Raw genomic sequence first — 20,350 nt, forward strand, 5'->3', positions numbered from 1 at the left:
ATTTGACACGACATGCCGCAATTCCGACGAGACACATTTAAGTGCCCAATAGTCACACGTGACTGGAGGCTGCTGTCCTGGGCAGCAGAGATCTGGAGCTCAGAGCTGGGAGGCAGAGGTGGGGGAAGCTTTGGGCTTCCCAGAGGGTGGGGAACCTACAGGGATGGGCAGAGATGAGCACAGAGAGGCCTTGCAAAGTGTGGAACAAGCCCGGCAGTGCCCTTTTCAGGTGTAATTTGAAATCTCTGATTGGAGGTCGCTGCGGGCACAGCATGCTCAGGCTCGCACACAAGACACACACGTCTCCAGGCTGACACTGGAAGTCAGTGTACTAGGAAATCACACACGGGGGGAGTTTCAAGGGTAGAAAAGTGAGCACAGTATTCCCTCCCCCGCCAAAACTCCCGTCTTCTCCTCCTGAATTCAACCAGGCCCGGCCTGGTCGCCCTTCCACTCTCCCCTGTTCAGAAGTTTTTTGGGGATGTCATGGTGATGGAGGGGGGGTAAAGCTGTGGCCGATGGCCAGCTGGGAGGGAGAACTGCATGCATGGGTACCACTCACCAGTGTGGCTATTGGTCCCAGTCCAAAGCCATGATGCTCATTTAGCAGGGATACACGTCAGGCCCTTGGGTTATGGTAAAAATCCCCTCCCATCAGTGATGGCCTAGGGAGGCAGCTCATGTGTGAGATACCTCAGGGTTTCAGGTGACCCTGAGCTCCAAACAAATCAACTGGGTCACACACCTGCTGTGGAAGAGCGGCTACTAACTGAGGCAACGGGGGGAGGGTAGGGATGTCCAGTGCCCAGGAGGAGGGGCTCTGAGCCAGGAAGGGTTAAGCAGAGGAGGGTCCTTGGAGATGTTAGGTCCAGTTTAGGATGGAGAATGGTACGTGTGTGTGTGTGTGTGTGTGTTACAGGGCTGCCTGCCTTCCCCTGGCTGTGGGGCTGTCACCTGTAGGATAAGGATGCTGATAACAGCGGCACCCCTCACACCACTGTGAAGTAGGTCCTGTGATTGTTGCAGGCAAGAAAACATGGCTCAGAGAGGCTAGGCAACTTCCCCAAGATCACACAATTAGTAAGCGGCAGAACTGGGACTTGAACTCAAGCCTCTCCACTCAAATCCATGCACTTGGCACCAGATTAGCATTTGCTGTGTACCTTCCTGGGGCAGAACCCAGATGGATGAGTTTCCAAGCATGGTGTTCAACCATAAAATGGAAGTAATGAGCACCTAGCCTGGCATCTTCTTCCCAGCCCCCGCCCTCTGGGCTGCGCTTAGACACTCAGCTAACCTCTGTCTCTTTTTCCTTGTCTGTCTGTGTCTGTCTGTCTCCCTCTGTCTCTGCCTCTCTTTGTGGAAGGAGGCTCCCCCTCTTCTCTTTCATCCTCTGGATGTGTGCCCTTATGACTCTGGCCTTCGCCTCCTGTCTGTCTCTCTTTTCTCTTCGTGCCTCTGCCTCCCTCCCCATGCCTATCCTGGTCTCTCTGCAGGACCCTCTGGTGGACATGGTGGGGGGCTCTGGGGCCGGCCTTGCTGCTCACCTCACTCCTCAATGCCTGGGCAGGGCTGGGCCCCGGGCAGGGCGAGCAGGCTGTGATGGTGGCCGTGGTGTTCGGCAGCTTAGGGCCATTGCAGGGCCAGGCCCATACCCGCCTCATCCCCCAGAGCTTCCTGGACCTGCTCCTAGAGATCCAACCACTCACCGTGGGGGTCAACACCACCAACCCCAGCAGTCTTCTCACCCAGATCTACGGGCTGCTGGGCGCTGCCCGCGTCCATGGCATCGTCTCTGAGGGCAACGTCGGCACTGAGGCCGTGGCCCAGATCCAGGACTTCATCTCCTCCCAGCCCCTCGTGCCTATCCTCAGCATCAGTGGGGGCTCTGCCGTGGTCCTCACCCCTAAGGTGCCTGTTCAGAATCATGTCCCCTCATCCCTGGAGCCAGGCTGGGGCTGGGGGAGTGGGGCTGAGTCTGGGCCAGGGAGACACTCAGGTCCTGGGAAGCTGGGATTGGGTGGGATCAGCAAGGAGGTGGGGGCTCAGGGAGACATGGGTGAGGGAGGAGAAGGCTGTGGGGATGATGTTCCCATGCTCTAGAGGAGAAACTTCCTGGGCTGCTTTGACATTTGTGTCTGGATGAGGGCTGGGCAGGCGGCAAACCCACCTCCGGTTCTGGGGGCAACTTTGGCCCACCTTCTCCCTGTTTCTCTGGCCTTCCTTGGTCAGGCTCCAGATCCAGGGCAAAGGGCCAGGCTGGGACCTAATGTAGATGACTGGCAGGGGAGGGCATCCCGGGACAGGCACTGCCTGAGGCCTGGGGTCGGCAGGCCCTCGCAGAGCTGGCCGTCCTGTGGGGAGAAAGTTCCAAACACATTCCTGCCCTCACAGCTGGGATAAGCCTCCTGAAGGAAGAACACAGGATGCCGTGCCACAAGGGAGTCTAACAGGGCCCCCTATGGGTCGGTGGTTGATCAGAGAAAGTGCCTTAAGAAATATGTCTAAGCTGAGACCTAGAGGGTGAGGGAGGGTTGACAAGGTGTGTGTGTGTAGTGAGGGGGGCTCCAGGTAGAGGGGGCAGGGGGCAGGTGGTGCAAATGCCCAGCGGTGGGAAGGAGCTTGGGGTTTCTGAGGGACAGAGAGAAGCCTGCAGAAGGTGGTGGGGTCCCAACCACACAGGAAAATATTTGGGTTTTACCCTAAGTAACTGCGGAGCTGAGGAAGCTGTTGAGGGGAGAGACTGATCTGATTTGCACTTCTTTTATGATTATTTTTTATTGTAGGGAATTTTGAGCAGACACAAAAGTAGACAATTATAATAATCCCATGTGCCCCACCCACCCCTGGCTAAGCTCGCCTCACCCTTACCCCCACCCACTTCCCCCTCGTCTGTATTATTTTGAAGCAAAGCCCAGACATATTTATATCATCCATAAATACTTCAGTACACATCTCTAGATGATAGGACTTTAAAAATAATAAAACCACCATACGTCATCACATTTAAAAAATAATAAAAATTCCTTATCCTCATTTAAAAAAAGGATGTTTTTTACATTTTTGGAATTGTGTTCAAAATAAAGAAATCAAAGAATATACCTGAAAAGCCACTGATAGGGATCAGAGAATACATCCATAAGTTAAAATTACGTATTTTAATAGAACAAAAATTGTGTCAATTACCTGCTCATAGTTTAAACGTTGAATTTCTGGCATTTCTTTTGGCTTTGTATCAAGCATGTAATCTCCTGTAAAGAGAAATTGTAAAATTGCCTTTTAAAAATGTTTTCTTTCTAATTACGAAGGTAATATATTTTAATGATAAATTATAGCAACGTGCGACATACAAAAGTGACTCCGCAATTCCATTCAGAGAAAATCAATGTGAACTGTTAGTCACAGTCTCACATAAATTTTTCCAGTGTACATCCTACAATGCTTTGGAATTTTTTCTTACCCTTTACAATATATTTGAGCATCTTGCCATGTCACTACAATAAAGCTCTAAAAGGTTTAACCAAGTTTCATCAACAAGTGTAACTATCACCTCCACACCTTTCCAAGAACAGGCATTACCACTCTTCTAAATGTCTGCCATTCTTAGACGTAAACAAACTTTTCCTTACATTAAAAAAAACTGATATCTTAGAGATTACCTGTGGAGAGAGGGAAGGGGGAGGGGCAACACAGGGGTACGGAACTGAAAGATACAAACAATGATATACTGTATTGCACTTGGAATTATAACCATTATCTTGTAATAATTTTTAACAGAGTATAATCTATAAAAATACTGAATCACTATACTGTATATCTAAAACTAATATAATATTGTAAAGCAACTATACTTCAAAAAGCTTAATAGTTTTTATACATGTACTTTTATTGGTATCACCTTTTAATTAATTAATTAATTTTATTTAAGTATAGTCAGTTTACACTGTGTCAATTTCTGGTGTATAGCATAATGTGCCAGTCATACATATAAATACATATATTCATTTTTATATTTTTTTCATTATAGATTACTACAAGATATTGAATATAGTTCCCTGTGCTGTACAGAAGAAACCTGTTTATCTATTTTATATATAGTAGTTAATATTTCCAAAGCATAAACTCCCAATTTATCCCTTTCCACCTCCTATCCCCCAGTAACCATAAGTTTGTCATCTATGTCTGTAAGTCTGTTTCTGTTTTGTGAATAAGTTCATTTGTGTCTTTTTTCTTTTTTTAGATTCCACATATGAATGATATCACATGGTATTTTTCTTTCTTTTTCTGCTTACATCATTACATTTCTGCTTACATCATTATGTATTACTGATATTGCAAATTGCATTATTTTATTATTTTATGGCTGAGTAGTATTCCATTGTACAAATACATCACAGCTTCTTTTACTAGTCATCTGTTGATGGACATTTAAGTTGTTTCCATGTCTTAGCTATTGTATATAGTGCTGCTATGAACATTGGGGTGGACATATCTTTTCAAATCAGAGTTCCCTCTGGATATATGCTGAGTGGGATTGCTGGATCACAGGGTAAGTCTATGTTTAGTTTTTTGAGGAATCTCCATACTGTTTTCCATAATGGCAGCAGCAAACTACATTCCCACCAACAGTGTAGGACGGGCTCCTGCGCTTTGCGCGTGCGTGTACGCGTACGCACATACGCCCCTGCCCCTCCCACCGGTAGCGGGAACACTTGGGGATGGGGCTCCCATACTACGAAACACGGCCAATGCCACCAAGAGGGGCCGAGCACCACCATCCGAGGCCGGGCCGTGAGACGGTAGGGCTTGTCCACCCCTTGGCCGAGGACTGCACAGTAGAATTCTCACCCCCAATGCCACACCACCCAGACACCGACTGGGTAACAATGCACCTGGGCCTAACACTAAAACTTGCCGTGTACCTGAATAGAGCCCTAATTTCAAACCTAGCCTTAAAACTAAATACAGCCCTACCCGTGGACCTAGAACACTGAACCTAGCCTTAAGTCTGAACCTAGCCCTACTGTGTAACATAGACATAACACTGCACCTAGCCCTAATCCTTAACGTAGCCCTAACCTGCACCTCTCCCTATCCCTGAATCTAGCCGTAACAGCGCATCTATTCTGAACCTTCCACTTAGCCCTAAACTTGCACTTAGCCCTGACAATGGACCTAGCCCAAACTGAAAATAACCCTACGTCTGATCATAGCCCTAATCCTGAACCTAACCCTAACCGTGGAACTAGCCCTAACCCTGAACATAGCCCTAAACCTTCCCATAGCAATACCCCTGCTCCTCGCCCTACCCTCAACCTAGCCGTAACCCTGAACCTAGCCGCAACCGTGCACCAAGCCCTGAACATGAACCTAGCACTAACCCGAACAGAGCCCTAGCCCTGAACCTTGTCGGTACACGGAAAGTAGCCGTAACCTTGAACCGAGCCCTCACCCGAATCTAACTCTAACCCTGAAACTAGACCCAACCCTGAATCTAGACCTAAACCTGAAACAAAGTCTTATCCTCAACTTAGCCATAAACCTGAAACAAGCCCTAATCCTGCACACAGCCCTCACATTGAAACTAGCCCTAAACCTGCACCTAGCCTTAACCCTGAACCTACCTTAAATGTGAACCTAGCCCTAAACCTTCACCTAGCCCTAACAAAGAATCTAGACCTAACCGTACAACTAGCCATAACCCTACACCTAACCTCACCTTAAAACTTGCCCTAACACTGCACTTAAACCTACCCCTGAACTTAGCACCAGCCCTGCAACTACACCTAATCATGGACGTAGCCATCAATCTGCACCTTGCCCTGAACCTGAACATGGCCCAGAAACTGAACGTAAACCTATCCCTGAAACTAGCCCTTACCCATAACCTAGACTTCAGTCTGCTCCTAGCCTTCACCCTCAACTATCTCTAATTTTAATCATAGCCCTAACCCTGCACCTAGCGCTAAACCAGCTCCTAGCCATATCACTGCACTTAGCCGTAACCTTCAACATAGCCTTAACCCTGCAACTAGTACTAAACCTACACCAAGCCCTCACCCTGAACCTACCCCTAACACTGACGCTAGAACAAGCACTAGCCCTAACACTGCACTAAGCATGAACCCTGAAAATCATACTAAACCTGAAATGAAACAAGCCCTAAAACATCACAAAGCCCTAAACCTGCACCTAGCCCTGAACCTACCCCTAAACTTGAACCTAGTTCTAACCCTCAAACAAGCTCTAAGCAAACCTCAAACTAGCATGAACATTGAAACAATCCGTAACCCTGAACCTAGCCCTCACCCTCAACCTAGCCCTAACACTCAACCTAGCCCTAACCCTGCTCAAAGCCCTAACCTTGAACATAGCCATAACCCTGCAAACAGACTAAACCTGCACCAAGCAGTATCTCTGAACCTAGCCCTAACCCAGCACCTAGCCCTAACCCTCAACCTAACCCTAAACCTGCATCTAGCCCTAACAAATGCTACAGGAACTCCCATAGGCAAAAAAAAGGCCACAACTAAAAACAAGACAACTATGAAATGGAAAAGCTCACTGGTAAGGCAAACATACAGACAACATAGGAAATCATGCACACACAAACTAAAAAGGAGGTTAAAAGACAAAAGTAGTAAAATCATCGATATCCACAGTAAGCAGTTAAAGGGATACACAAATAATTAAATGTAAAATATGAGATCAAAAACAGTAATCATGAGGGGAGGAAAGTACAAATGCAGGGCATTTAAACTGCATTTGAATTTAAGAGGGCAGCAACTTAAAGCAATCATTTGTCTATACACACACTGCTCTACCAAGAACTCACGCTAACCGCAAACCAAAAATACATAACACATATACACATAGAAGGGAGAATACAAATGTTCACTAAAGATAGTCATCAGATCACAAAACAGAACAGAAAAAGGAAGCAAGACCTTAAAAACAAATTCAAAACAAATTAACAAAATGGCATAAGAATGCAATAAGAATACACCTATCAATAATTACCTTCAACATAAACAGACTGAATGCTCCAGCCGAAAGATACAGACTGGCTGAATGGATACAAAAACAAGACCTGTCCATATGTTGTCAATAGGAGACTCACTTCAGGGCTAGAGTCATACACACTGAAAGTGAGAGGGAGGAAAAAGGTATTTCATGCAAATGGAAACCTAAAGAAAGCTGGAAGAGCAATATTTACATCAGGCCAAACGCACTTTAAAGATTGTTATAAGAGACAAAGAAGGACACCACATAATGATCAAGGCTCAATCCAAGAAAAAGATGTAACAATTGTTGGTATCTATGCACCCAACATAGGTGCACCTCAATACAAAAGGCAAATGTTAACAGAAAGGGAGAAGTTGACAATAACACAATATATAGGGGGGACATTAACACCCCATTCACACCAAGAGGTCACCCAGACAGAAAGTCAGTAAGGAAACACAAGCCATAAATCATACATTCGGGGCTTAACTGCTATTTGCAGAGCATTCAATTCCAAAAGCAGCAGAATAAACATTCTTTCAAGTGACATGGAACATTCTACAGCATAGATCACACCCTGGGCCAGAAAGCAAGCCTAGGCAAATTTAAGAAATCTGAAATTATATCAAGCATCGTTTCTGACCACAGTGCTATGAGATTAGAAATCAACTACAAGGGGGAAAAATGCAAAAATACAAATATGTGAGGCTAAACAACATGCTACTAAACAACCAGTGGATCACTGAAGGAATCAAAGGAAAAGATTTAAAACTACCCGAAGACAAATCAAAATAAAAACACGACAATCCAAAACTTATGAGATACACCAAAAGCTGATGTAAGAGGGAAGTTTATAGTGATACAAGTCTACATCAGGAAAGAAGAAATATATCAAATAAACAACCTAACCATATAACCTAAAGCAATTAGAGAAAGAAGACAAAACAAAACCCAAAGTTAGGGGAAAGAAAAATGTCATAAACGTCTGAGGAGAAAGAAATGAAAGAGACTTAAAAAAAATAAAGAAAAGACGAATGACACTAAAAGCTGGTTCTTTCAAAAGACAAAAAAGAACTGATAAACCTTTAGCCAGACTCATCAAGAAAAACAGGGAGAGGGCTCAAATCTATAAAATCAAAAGTGAAAACGCAGATGTTACAGCTGACACCACAGAAATACAAAGGATCGCAAGACGCTAGCTACTATGAACAACTATACGCCAATGAAATGGACAACCTAGGAGAAATGGACAAATTCTTAGAAAGGTATAATCTCCCAAGACTGAACAAGGAAACAAAATATCAACAGACAAATGACCAGTCCTGAAATTGAATCAGTAATTTAAAAACTCCCAACAAACAAACCCAGGACCAGATGGCTTCTCAAGAGAATTCTACCAAGCATTTATAGAAGTGTTAATGCCTACCCTTCTAAAACTATCCCAAAGAACTGCAGAGGAAGGAGCACATCTAAACTCACTCTATGAGGCCACCATCATCCTCATACCAAAACCGGACAAAGATATCACAAAAAAGAAAATTGTCGGCCAATACCACTTATGAATATACATACAAAAATCCTCAGCAAAAGACTAGCAAACCAGCTCCCCGATACGTTAAAATCCTGTGAGTGGGATTTATTCCAGGGATGCAAAGGTATTTCAGTATCTGCAAACCAAACAGTGTGTGACACAAGACAAGGATACCCACTCTTGCCACTTTTATTCAACACAGTTTTGGAAGTCCTCGCCTCAGTAATCAAAGAAGAAAAGGAAGTAAGAGGGATCCAAATTGGAAAAGAATTAAAATTATCACTTTTGCAGATGACATGATCCTATACGTAGGAAATCCTAAAGATGTTACCAGCAAACTTCCAGAGCTCCTTAATAAATCCGGTAAAGTTGCAGGATACAGACAATATAGAGAAATATGTTGCCAGAATATATCAGAAGAAGAAATTAAGGGAAGAATCCCATTTAACATCTCATCAAAAAAGATAAAATAGAAATAACCCTACCTAGGGAAGCAAAAGATAGACACTCTGAAACTGTAAGACACTGATGAGAGAAACTGATGGAAAGAAATACCGAGTTCTTGACCAGGAGGAATCAATATTGTTAAAATGACCACACTATCCAAGGCAATCTGCAGATTCGATGCATTCCCTATCAAATTACCACTGGCAATTTTCACAGAAGTGGAGGAAAAAGAAATTTTAATTTGAATGGAAAAACAAAAGACTCGAATTGCAAAAATAATCTTGAGAAAGAAGAATGGAGCTGGGGGAATCACGCTCCCTGACTTCACACTATACTACAAAGCTAGAATAATCAAAACAGTGTGGCACTGGCCAAAAAACAGACAGACAGCTCAATGGAACAGCATAAAAACCCAGAAATAAACCCACGCACTTATGGGTCAATTAATCTACAACAAAGGAAGTTGCACAATTGGAGATAAGGCAGTCTCTTCAATAAGTGGTGCTTGGAAAACTTGACAGCTACATGTAAGAGAATGAAATTAGAACATTGTTTGGCACCGTGTACAAAAATAAACTCAAAATGGCTAAAGATCTAAATGTAAAACCAGATACTCTAAAACTCCTAGATAGAAACAGAGGCAGACACTCTGATATAAATCACAGCAGTATTGTTTTCAATCTGTCTCTAGAGTAATGGAAATAAAAATTAGAAACAGGCAAATGAGATTTTAATTAAACTTAAAAACTTTTGCACAGCAAAGGAAACCAAAAGCAATACAAAAAGACAACCTACAGAATGGGAGAAAATATTTGCAAATGAGGAGAGTGACAAGGGCTTAATTTGCCAGATATACAAATTAGCTCATACATTTTAATATCAAAAAGAGAAAAATAAACAAACAACTCAGTCAAAAGATGAGCATAAGTCCTAAAAAACATTTCTCCAAAGACATACAGAAGGCCAACAGGCACATAAAATGATGCTCAATATAACTATTATTAACTATTAGATAAATGCAAATCAAAACTACAATGAGGTTTCACCTCACACCAGTCAGAATGGCCATCATTAAAAATCTACAAATAATAAACACTGGAGAGAGTACGGAAAAAGAGACCCTCTTACACTGTTGTTCGGAATGTAAATTTAAGCAGCCACCATGGAAAACAGTATGGAAGTTCCTTAGTGTTACCATATGGTAAGAGGTAATAAATGATCCAGCAATCCCACTCCTGAGCATATATGAGTAGTAAACAACTAACCCAAAAAGACACATGTACCCAAATGTTCATAGCAGCACTATTTACAACAGCCAAGACATGGAAGCAACCTAAATGTCCTTCGACAAATGACTGAATGAAGAAGATGTGGTATATATGCACAATGGAATGCTATTCTGCCATTAAAAAGAACAAAATGATGCCATTTGCAGCAACATGAATGGACCTGGAAATGGTCATTCTAAGTAATGTAAGTCAGACAGAGATATACAAGTGTCAGGATATTATTTACACGTGGAATCTAGAAAAAATATGATATAAATGAACTTATTTACAAACTAGAAATAGACTCACAGACATAGAAAATAAAGTACAGTTACCACAGGGGAAGGGGGGGCAGTAACTCAGGAGTTCAGGATTAACATATATGCACTACTATATATAAAATAGATAAAAAACAAGGACCTAGCATGTAGCACAGGGAAATATATTCAACATCTTGCAATAACCTATAATGGAAAAGGATCTTAAGATGCATATATATTATAATATATATGTATAACTGTATCAGTTTGCTGTACATCTGAAACTGAGACATCACTGTAAATCAACTGTACTTCAATAAAAATTTAAAAAATAAAAAAACTTAAAAAGAGAGAAAATACAAATGAACAAATGCTCCTTTCATTAAAGTTATGAAAATATGCTCCATCTCATGATTACTCAAAAGTGAGATACTATTTTCTGTCCAAATAGGGAAAAATTTTAAAATACTACTCACATCAAATTTGACAAGGATTGGGAAAACAAGTACACTCATACACTGTTCACAAGAGTGTAAATTAATACAATCTTTTAGGAAAGAGTTTTCATTACCTACTAAAGTTTTAAAAACTACATTTCCCTTCAATCTATGCCTAGTTGTCAATGTACACACTATGGAAATACTGTAATAATGTGTATGAACCAAAGACATTCAACCCAGCATATATTTAAGGAAACTGGCAACACCATTGGTAATAGAAAATAAACTATGTTACATCAAATATTATGAAACATATTACAATTAAAAAATTGATCTATTGCACAACAACATGAATATTCTTAACACTACTTAAATACACAAAGGCCTTCTCTAGGATATACTCTGAAGCAAAAAAAGCTAGAAATCCAACAGTATAATATATAAACTAATTTCAAATTCTATTATGTATGTATTTATAAAATAAATGTTTTAAAGATATGGAAAGATATAAACCATTAACAGTAAGAACATCTATGACAATTATGGAAGTAAATGAATAAAAATCTGCCTTATTTGTATTATCATTGAAATATACTTTTAAAAGATTTATTTCCTTACCTACAGTGTACCAACTCGCATCTGTTAATTTATTGATTACAGCTTCCTGATAGGCACCGTCAAGATTCTTCACTTTCACAATAGCTCCAACCCAAAGTAATAAAAAAAAAAAAGTTAGAAAAACTTTTAGAAGATAAATGAACAAACCAAAAGTGTCTTTTTTCCCCACTAATTGGGTACATAGTGGGTTAAGAATAAAATAACTGATCTGATTTGTGTTAATGTGCCAGCAGTTTTACTTAACACTGTTTTTGTACCATTAATGAAAAAGTTAAATAACATCTAAGTATTATTATGAAAATAGTTTTTCCAGTATTATGTCCCTGAAAGGGCCTTGGGAATTCTTGGGGGTCTGAGGAACCCTGCCTGTGAAATTTACTGTCTGAACCATATCACCACTTCTTTTTCAAGGAGGCTGGGGAAGAGTAGGAAAATATAAGAATTAATTTTGGGGTCTCCTTAAGAGTTAAACTGTACCAGGGAGTGGGAAGGAACAGACTGGGATTTCAAAAGGTAGAATAGATAAACAAGATTACACTGTAGAGCACAGGGAAATATATACAAGATCTGGTGGTAGCTCACAATGAAAAAAAATGTGACAATGAATATATGTATGTTCATGTGTAACTGAAAAATTGTGCTCTGCACTGGAATTTGACACAACATTGTAAAATGACTATAACTCAATAAAAAATGTTTTTAAAAAAAGAGTTAAACTGTACCATTAATGACAATCATTTAAAATAGTTTCATCTGATCAAGAAAATGCTGATGATTACATTCATATGGTCTTTATAACTATATCAAACTCTTAACACTTCTGCACGGCAAAGAAAATCATCAACAATTTGAAAAGGCAACCTACTGAATGGGAGAAAATTCATCAGCAAACCATGTATCTGACAAGGGGTCAAAAACCAAAATATAAAAAGAACTCATGCAATGCAACAGTGTTAAAGGAAAAAAACAGTCCAAGTGAAAAATGGACAGAGGTTCTCACATTATTTACAAAAATAACCTCCAAATGGACTAAATATAAGACTGGGCACCATAAAGCTCCTAGAAGAAAATGTACACTCTTTGACATCACTCTTAGCAATATTCTTTGGCTCTGTCTCCTAAGGCAAAGGAAACAAAGCAAAAATAAACAAATGGGACCTAATTAAACGTAAAAGCTTTTTCACAACAAAGAAAAGTTATCAACAAAATGAAAAGACAACTTACCGAATGAGAAAATATTTGCAAATGATATAACTGATGGGAGTTACTATCCAGAATATATAAACAGCTCACTCAACTCAGTATGAATAAAATAAACAACCTAATTAAAAAATGGGCAGAAGACCTGAGTAAACATTTTTCCAAAGAAGAAAAGACATATAGATGGCAGACCGGTATCTGAAAGGATGCTCAACATCACTAATCATCAGGGAAATGTACATCAAACCCACAATAAGATATCTCCTAACACGTATTAAAATGGCTTATCAAAAAGACAAGAAAGTGTTGGCTGGAATGTGGAAAAAAGGAAAGCCTTGTGCACTGCTGGTGTAAGTTTAAATTGGTATAGCCACTATGGAAAACAGAATGGGGGGCCCTGAAAAATTAAAAATAGAACTAGTATATGATCCAGCAATTCCACTGCTTGGTAGTTACGCAAAGGAACTGAAAATACTAATTTGTAAAGATCTGTGCACCCCCATGTTTGCTGCAGCGTTAGGTTCAATAGTCAAGATATGAAAACAATCTAAGCATCCAATGACAGATGAACAAAGATGCCTGTGTGTGTATAATTCAGCCACAGAAAAGAATGAAACCTTGCCATTTGCAACAACATAGACCCTGAGTGCATTGTGCTGAGTGAAATAAGTCAGACAGAGAAAGACAAGTACTATACGATATCACTTACATGTGGAGTCTGAAAAATGAGGAAAAAACAAAACAAAACCAAAAATATCAAGGTTACAGATACAGAGAACAGACTGGTGGTTGCCAGAGGGGAAAGAAAGTGGGGGTGGACAAAATGGATGAAGGGGGTCAAAAGGTACAAACTTCCAGTTATAAAATAAAAAGTCACGGGGATATAATGTACAGCATGGTGACTACAGTCAGTAATATTATATTGCATATTTAAAGAGTTGCTAAGACGGTAAATCTTAAAAGTCCTTATCATTAGAAAAAAAATTTTTCAACCATGTACGGTGATGGATGTTAACTAGATGTAATGGGGTGATCCTTCTGCAATGTACACAAATACTGAATCATGTTGTACACCTGAAACTAATAATAATGCTATATGCCAATTATACATCAATAAAAATAAAAGAAAATGTATATGGTCTTTATAATGATAACAGAAACAAAATTGTTCAAAGAGACTGTCAGCACAATGCCCACAAGAGGATATGAAATTCTAGAACTTTCACTAAATGACTACAGTCAATAAATACATGGTTTAATTTTTTTATTTAATATTCATGTGGTCTAGTAGTATTTTCCTGTGACCTCACTGAAAACATATTGAGATCAGATCAGTCTTGGAGGCTTATTTCCTCTAACAGAAATATTTTATCCAAATGCTGATACTTTCTATCAGTTGACAGAAGGCTACAGAATGTACTAGGGAACAATCAAAAATCTACATACAGTCAACAAAAAAAAGTTAACTGAAAAATCTACATACCAAAAAAGTCTACAGACAAGAGAAATATGTTAACAATGTTGAGACCAAAATTTAATATACTTGCCTATGTCAAAATCCAAATGGTGTTAAGCCTTAATCACAAAAAAAATTTTAATAAAATAAGAAAAACCAAACAAGCAAAATAAATCAACTATGCCACAAAGAGGCTGGAGTAGCAGGAGAGGAAGATGGCTTGATGATACAAAGTAACTGTCTTTCCTGTCCCTTGCAACACTGAACATTTTCTGTAGTTTCTACCAGCTGGCCTGTGCCAGGTGAACAGGGTAGTCAGGCACTGAAAAGCTGTGATGGTGTTATTATTAGGCAAACACACAAAAAAGGCATGAAGAGGTATGTGTTCTGATCATCCAGAGGGCACTATGTTTAATTACAGGCTGTGAATCTACCAGAATTTTGGTTGTCATTACTGGCTCTAAAACCTTGGCCAGATAACTTTATCTCCCACCTCCCTTCAGTTTCCTCTTCCATAAGGAGATGTTATGAAGATTACACAAGACCGTATGTGTGGAGGACTCAGTACAGTCCTAGCACATACTAAGTGCAAAATGAATGGTGGCTAATGTCCAATTATACACATGCGTGTTTTTGTCTTTTTGTCCCCACAAGTGACGTACATGTGCATGTAAGATGGCACCTACAAAACAGAAGGGCAGAAAATATTTTTACATGGAGCAATTTCAAAAACTTACAAATTTTAGGCCCCCACAGTACCTACTACTTATGCAAGGTACTAATGCCCTGGGGCTCCAATTAAGTTTTTAAATCAACCACAAACCAGCAGATACACACATCTATTCTTTACAAAGTACAGCTTCATTTGGACAAGATATTTCATGCATCTGCAAATGCTTCTTCAGTTTTGTTAGCATTTCTTAAAATTCACTCAGCTAGGTCAACGTCCATTTCAGACACTCAAAACGGCCAAAGGGAATATGAAAACAAATACATGTATGTATACGCATGACAGAGACACCGTGCTGTACACCAGAAACTGACTGTACTTCAATTTAAAAAATAAATTTTAAAAATTAAAACTAAAAAAATGGCCAAAGAGCACACAGCAGCTACCCACACATTCCCTTCAGCCTGCTCCCTAGTGGGAACTAAAGCAGCGTGAACTTCATTGGCCAATGAAGAGAAACGGATGCAAAGAAATAAAACTCCATATGTATGACCTTGTTCATCACGTACAACTCGCTGACAACCCTGAAACAATTTCATATGCCAGTAGCTGCTTTAAAGAACTAAAAGGCCTGAGATTTTTTATATTTTTTTGTCTTCTCACTTTTCATATCATCATTGAACTTACGTCACTTGATCCCCAATTCATCCCCTATAATTCTGGAAATTCCATCATTTGAGTATGTGAAACATGTTGAGACCAAGACAGGTGAGTAAATAGACAGCAATCAATGCTTCCTTGATGTTCATTTCATTTCTGAGCACAGGTAGGATATCAGGTTTTACTGAACACCATGTCTACTCTTTTCTATTAGTCTATTTACAGAGAATTATGTATTTATCAACTCAGTAACAAAGTAATCAATTAATTTTTAAAAGACCAAGTACAATTATTGTTTCCCATTGAAGCATTAGAATTAACAGGGAATAAATAAATGAATTACCTTTAGTGGGCCATTTATGTGGTCATCCTGAACTTCCACTATTGAAGAATCATGCCTAAATGTTACCTAGAGATTATAAAGTTTATTAGCCAACAAAAAAGAAAAAAAAAATCAAGCAACACAAGCTTATCAATGCATGAATCCATTTTTATTACAAGTAATCTAAACAAACAGCTGCCTAGTTTATACAAAATCTCAATCCCTAAGTAGATTAACTGAAAATTTTATTATTTAAACAGAAAAATTCCCAGACTAACTTACTTGGATGTTTCACATATCATATTTTATGCAATACTGTTAGTTATTAGTTTAACTGTATAATTTCTTTTCCTAAAAAAAAAAATGAGGGAAAAAGAGGTGGCAATCTTAGGCTGTTATATGAGGTACTCCACTATTTTGTGAAGCCCCAGCTCAACAACAAGCAACAGTAGCCCTCACTCAGAGAGCCTAGCATCAGGCTCAGGCATAAATATATAATCTTCACAACACCCTTATTAGGTAGGTGTAATTATTCCCATAATGTTGATAAGAAAACTGAGGGATGGAAAGGTTAAGTGACTGGCGCAGGATCACAGAACTAGGACATGGTGGAGCTGAGACTGAAACTCAGGCCATCTAGATCCAGAACTCTATATTACTACAGAAATCAGAGAACGGAATACAAGACATGAAGTAAAAATAAAGGGATAAGTTTAAATATTTAATTAGTTAGTTAAAAACACAAAACAGCTTCCTGTGTTCAGTACAGAAAAGATTGTTTTCCCTATACAAAGCAGGAGTTCTTACAGGGACTGAACCATTAACATGGTCTTATTTGATGTGCGTAGTCATTAATTTAGGTAACAGACTCACAAACCACGTATGAAAGGACAGATCCTATACTCACAGCATCACGGGCATTTCTGTTTCATACAATGGCACTGTAACACTTTATTTAAATTATGTGTTTAGATGTCTGCATCTTTCACTTAGACTTAAGCCACTTAAGGATGAAGACAAGATGTAAATACTAGAGTTTCAACACATGACATAGTGCTTAGCACGCAGTAAATGCTCAATAAGGGAAAACTGATGGGGAAGAAGTGTATCAACACATTGCTGAAAAATTTACTAACTTTGAATCATAAATAAATTAAACTGGCACAGAAATATATTACGATACTTGTTGAGAAAATCATTAGCTTTGAATTACAAGCAGATTTTCAGGGCAGCCACAAATACTAACAACAAATTTCAGACAGTCAATATTTATAAGGCACAAGGTCCTGGTTGGCACTATCAGCAGAAGCAGTAGAAACTAACAGTTCTCATCCTTTTACTGACAACAAGAAACAGCAGAGTTGCTACCTGCCATTCAGCTGGTTCACTCGTTACCCAGAGACCTTGAGCTGCAATTACCAGTCAGGACCCAGATCTAACGCAGCACGGGGCCTGGTGCAGCGCCGCTTCAGCCCACGTGGAGCACCTTTCCTCACCCACACCGAAGTGCTCACCTACAGGCCGAGCTCTGCTGAGGAAGGTCTCTACCGGAAGGGAGGGGTTTTGTCTAATTCACACAAAGATGTTACACGTGTGAGCAGTAGCTCTGTCTAGAAGAGTGAGAAAACTGATGAAAAAAAAAGCTTTCTCTTCATCTCTAAGATAGTAATGGCAAAAAACAAGTGCTCAGAGAACAGCAGCGTGTGAAGTCAGAACAGGAAATGCCACTACAAGAGCACTGAAGATGGTCAAATCACAAACGTGCACACAGGCACCAAGCACGTGCAAACTGATGGCAGGGTGGGGCACCGGGACCGGCATCCCACAGGCTTACAGTTAATTTAAAGGCCTGATCACAATGGCTCTGTGTAAGGGAGAATCACCCAGGCAGTTTTCTTCAACATATCCACATGTAAGGAAGGAACCTAGGTGTACAACATGTGGAAAAGCTCCAAGGAGGCTCTGATACTCTCCCCTGGAAGTACATCACCTCCAAGGCCTGTTTAACTCCTGGTGTTCAAACCAATGTTTTACAGGGCATCTGCTAATCTGGAATATAAATCCCTTGGAAACAGACATCAGATTATTCTCATATCCCCATCCTCCTTCCCATCTAAGAGAGTAACCTGCACAGTTTGCCAGTCAATAAATGATTAACAAAAGAATAAAGATCTACCTTGGAATCTCTTATCTCATATTTTTCAACACTGAAAGTTTACTAAAATGTAAACAACTACATTTCTTTTTGTGCATTATCTGAGACAAAGCACAGATTTTTAGAAAGATTTTTCAAGAAAAGTAAAGGGTAAGGAATCCACAACTAGATCCACGATCATCAGTTATAAATCACATCCCAATCTCATGGTTAAACCTGTGGGGGCAGGGGTGTCTTAGAACTGAAGTGCTATGGTCATTCCCATTCTGCCACTAAATTCTAATAATGGCCCTGGGGAAATCACTAACCCTTTATGAACCTCATTTTTCTTACAATAAAATTAAGAAATTAAACCATATGACTTCTAAGTTCCTTTCCAGCTCTAAAAGGCTAATGATACAAACAATAACAAGTCTGTGGTGAAACAGCATTGAAAATACCAGCTGGGATCATCTAATTTCATTCTAACTGCAATACTTTAAAATCACAAAGAATGCTTTGTTTTCGGGTATTTTTACAATCATCACTCCTAGAAACTAAATTCATCTTGCAGGAAAAATATTCTTAAATACACTCACCAAATAAAAGTTTAATTATCAAATACTAACCATATAATTTATAAAATCTACGTACACTGTACCTTGACTTTGGCAAGTCTTTTTGCTGTCTTGATCTTGGCTTCACAAAAGGCTCCTCTGTATTTCACACTCACATCAGTGCCCACTGTCAAATAGGGAGGCTCATGAAGGGCCTAAAAATGCAAACAAATATAATTAGATTTTAACTCTCCAATTCTTCCCCACAATCGGACCTTAGAATGGAGAACCCAATCCTACTGTAGTTATAAAAGTTGTAATAGATGGATGTATTTGTTAACAGGAACAATCCATCAAATATTTCAACTTAAAAATAAGTAAGCATGTATCCTAAAGCCTGTGTAAATGTACTAAAATGTACATCACATAAAACATAAAGGCATCCTTTTTCTCTCTATAAAATACATAGGGTCCATGATGTGAATTAGCTCAAACACAAGTATATCATTCCACCCACCCCTCCATCTACCCATTCATTCAAATATTTTTGTCCAAAACGACCACTGAAAGAGAAGGCAGATTCTTAAAGCTCAGTCTGAGAAAGTTCCTATATTCAGGCTATCTCTTGCCAGCCACCCAAATTCAGAATGGCTCTGTTATATCCCTGTCTAGGCAATTCTATGGCAGACGAGCATGCAAGGGGCTGAGAGGAGACTCTGTGTACTCAAACTACTGGTGAAAACTAGATGAAGAAATTCAATCTAAAAAGTCTCAAGTAAAAATGAGCCACAATGTCTCCAATGCTTTGGCATGGGTTCACTCTTTATTTCCTGTCTATAATAAATATTAAGTTTCCTCACTTGGGATTTAATTCTTAACAGTCCTAGTGTAGCTGCTCTTTTTATAATCAGGTGATTTTCTGCACAGGATCTGTATTTCTATGGAGGTCTATATATATTAAACAATTTCATAGCCAAAGAAAGATTATGTAAGTAACTTTTCCCAAAGTGTTTTACAAGAAATACTAACATCCCAAGATGGTTCCATCAGAGAGAAAAGGATTTGCAAGTTTGGGAAAATCAGTTTATTGAATGAATTCCCACTCTGCCTCATCATTTCCCAATCTATTTGTCCAAAGAACCTTTTTTTTTTCTATTAACATCCTGCAGAAATTCTGTACCGCATAGGCTGAAAAATGCTGCTATTCAGCAATAAATAATGAAAACATTCATTTCATTTCAATCTGAAAGTAAATTCACCCTTAATAGTTCCGGCTAATACAGACAGAAGAGAAAGACCCTCCCTCAGAAAAAGATACTCTAATGCTCTAACGAAAGCAACCATAAGTCTATCAAATAACTTTAATAACCATTTTAAAGGTGGGGAGGCACCACAAACCACAGGGGTGCTGTGGCCACCAGCATCAGGCCGGCCTCTTAGTGGCCCCCTGGCCTCTTGTTCTATGCACTTCATGAGAAGTATTTAAAAAAAAGAACTCAAAATGCATCAAGTATATACTTTTTAAAATCTACTTAGGAAAGTGCCTGTATTTCAATTTATTTATGCCATAACAGAGGTGTATCCTCATAGAATGATAATCATATCTGCAATGCTACCTTTCAAATTTGTTGGTATCATTAACTACAATTTGATAGCTCTGTACTGTTCCTGCACGCACTTTAAGTTCATAAATGCATTTCAACATCATGCCTAGCCTTCTTAAAATACCATTTTCCCTTGGTCAAAATTTTGATTAAATTTCAGACAAGCTAGTAGCTTTAT

At 39.6% G+C, this 20,350-nt stretch overlaps 2 protein-coding genes and 1 pseudogene across 14 annotated transcripts in view; 2 read left to right on the forward strand and 1 right to left on the reverse strand.

Annotated features, from left to right (window-relative positions):
* Window positions 1-20,350, forward strand: part of LOC116279247 (uncharacterized) — a 233,477-nt gene that overhangs the window by 130,048 nt on the left and 83,079 nt on the right. The gene's annotated exons all lie outside the window — the stretch shown is intronic.
* The window catches only part of LOC140685366 (AT-rich interactive domain-containing protein 4B-like), a 99,088-nt gene that overhangs the window by 62,239 nt on the left and 16,499 nt on the right, over window positions 1-20,350 (reverse strand). For 3 of the 7 annotated variants that reach the window (XR_012063793.1, XR_012063792.1, XR_012063791.1), the window contains 4 exons: window positions 18,673-18,783; window positions 15,899-15,964; window positions 11,570-11,653; window positions 3,187-3,251 (listed from right to left, as the gene is read on the reverse strand). Coding sequence is in view for 2 of the 7 variants with exons in the window: in XM_072948936.1 (XP_072805037.1) it covers window positions 2,229-2,354; window positions 3,187-3,251; window positions 11,570-11,658; window positions 15,897-15,964; window positions 18,673-18,783 (459 nt within the window). In the remaining 5 variants the exon portion in view is untranslated. Of the gene's footprint in view, window positions 1-311; window positions 2,355-3,186; window positions 3,252-11,569; window positions 11,659-15,896; window positions 15,965-18,672; window positions 18,784-20,350 lie in introns of those variants that run through there. The other 4 variants (XM_072948936.1, XM_072948935.1, XR_012063790.1 and 1 more) reach the window with 2 other exon arrangements.
* On the forward strand, window positions 13-2,203 carry LOC140688891 (glutamate receptor ionotropic, NMDA 2C pseudogene; annotated as a pseudogene).

Source organism: Vicugna pacos, chromosome 24, assembly GCF_048564905.1.
Source record: "Vicugna pacos chromosome 24, VicPac4, whole genome shotgun sequence".
NCBI lineage: Eukaryota > Metazoa > Chordata > Mammalia > Artiodactyla > Camelidae > Vicugna > Vicugna pacos.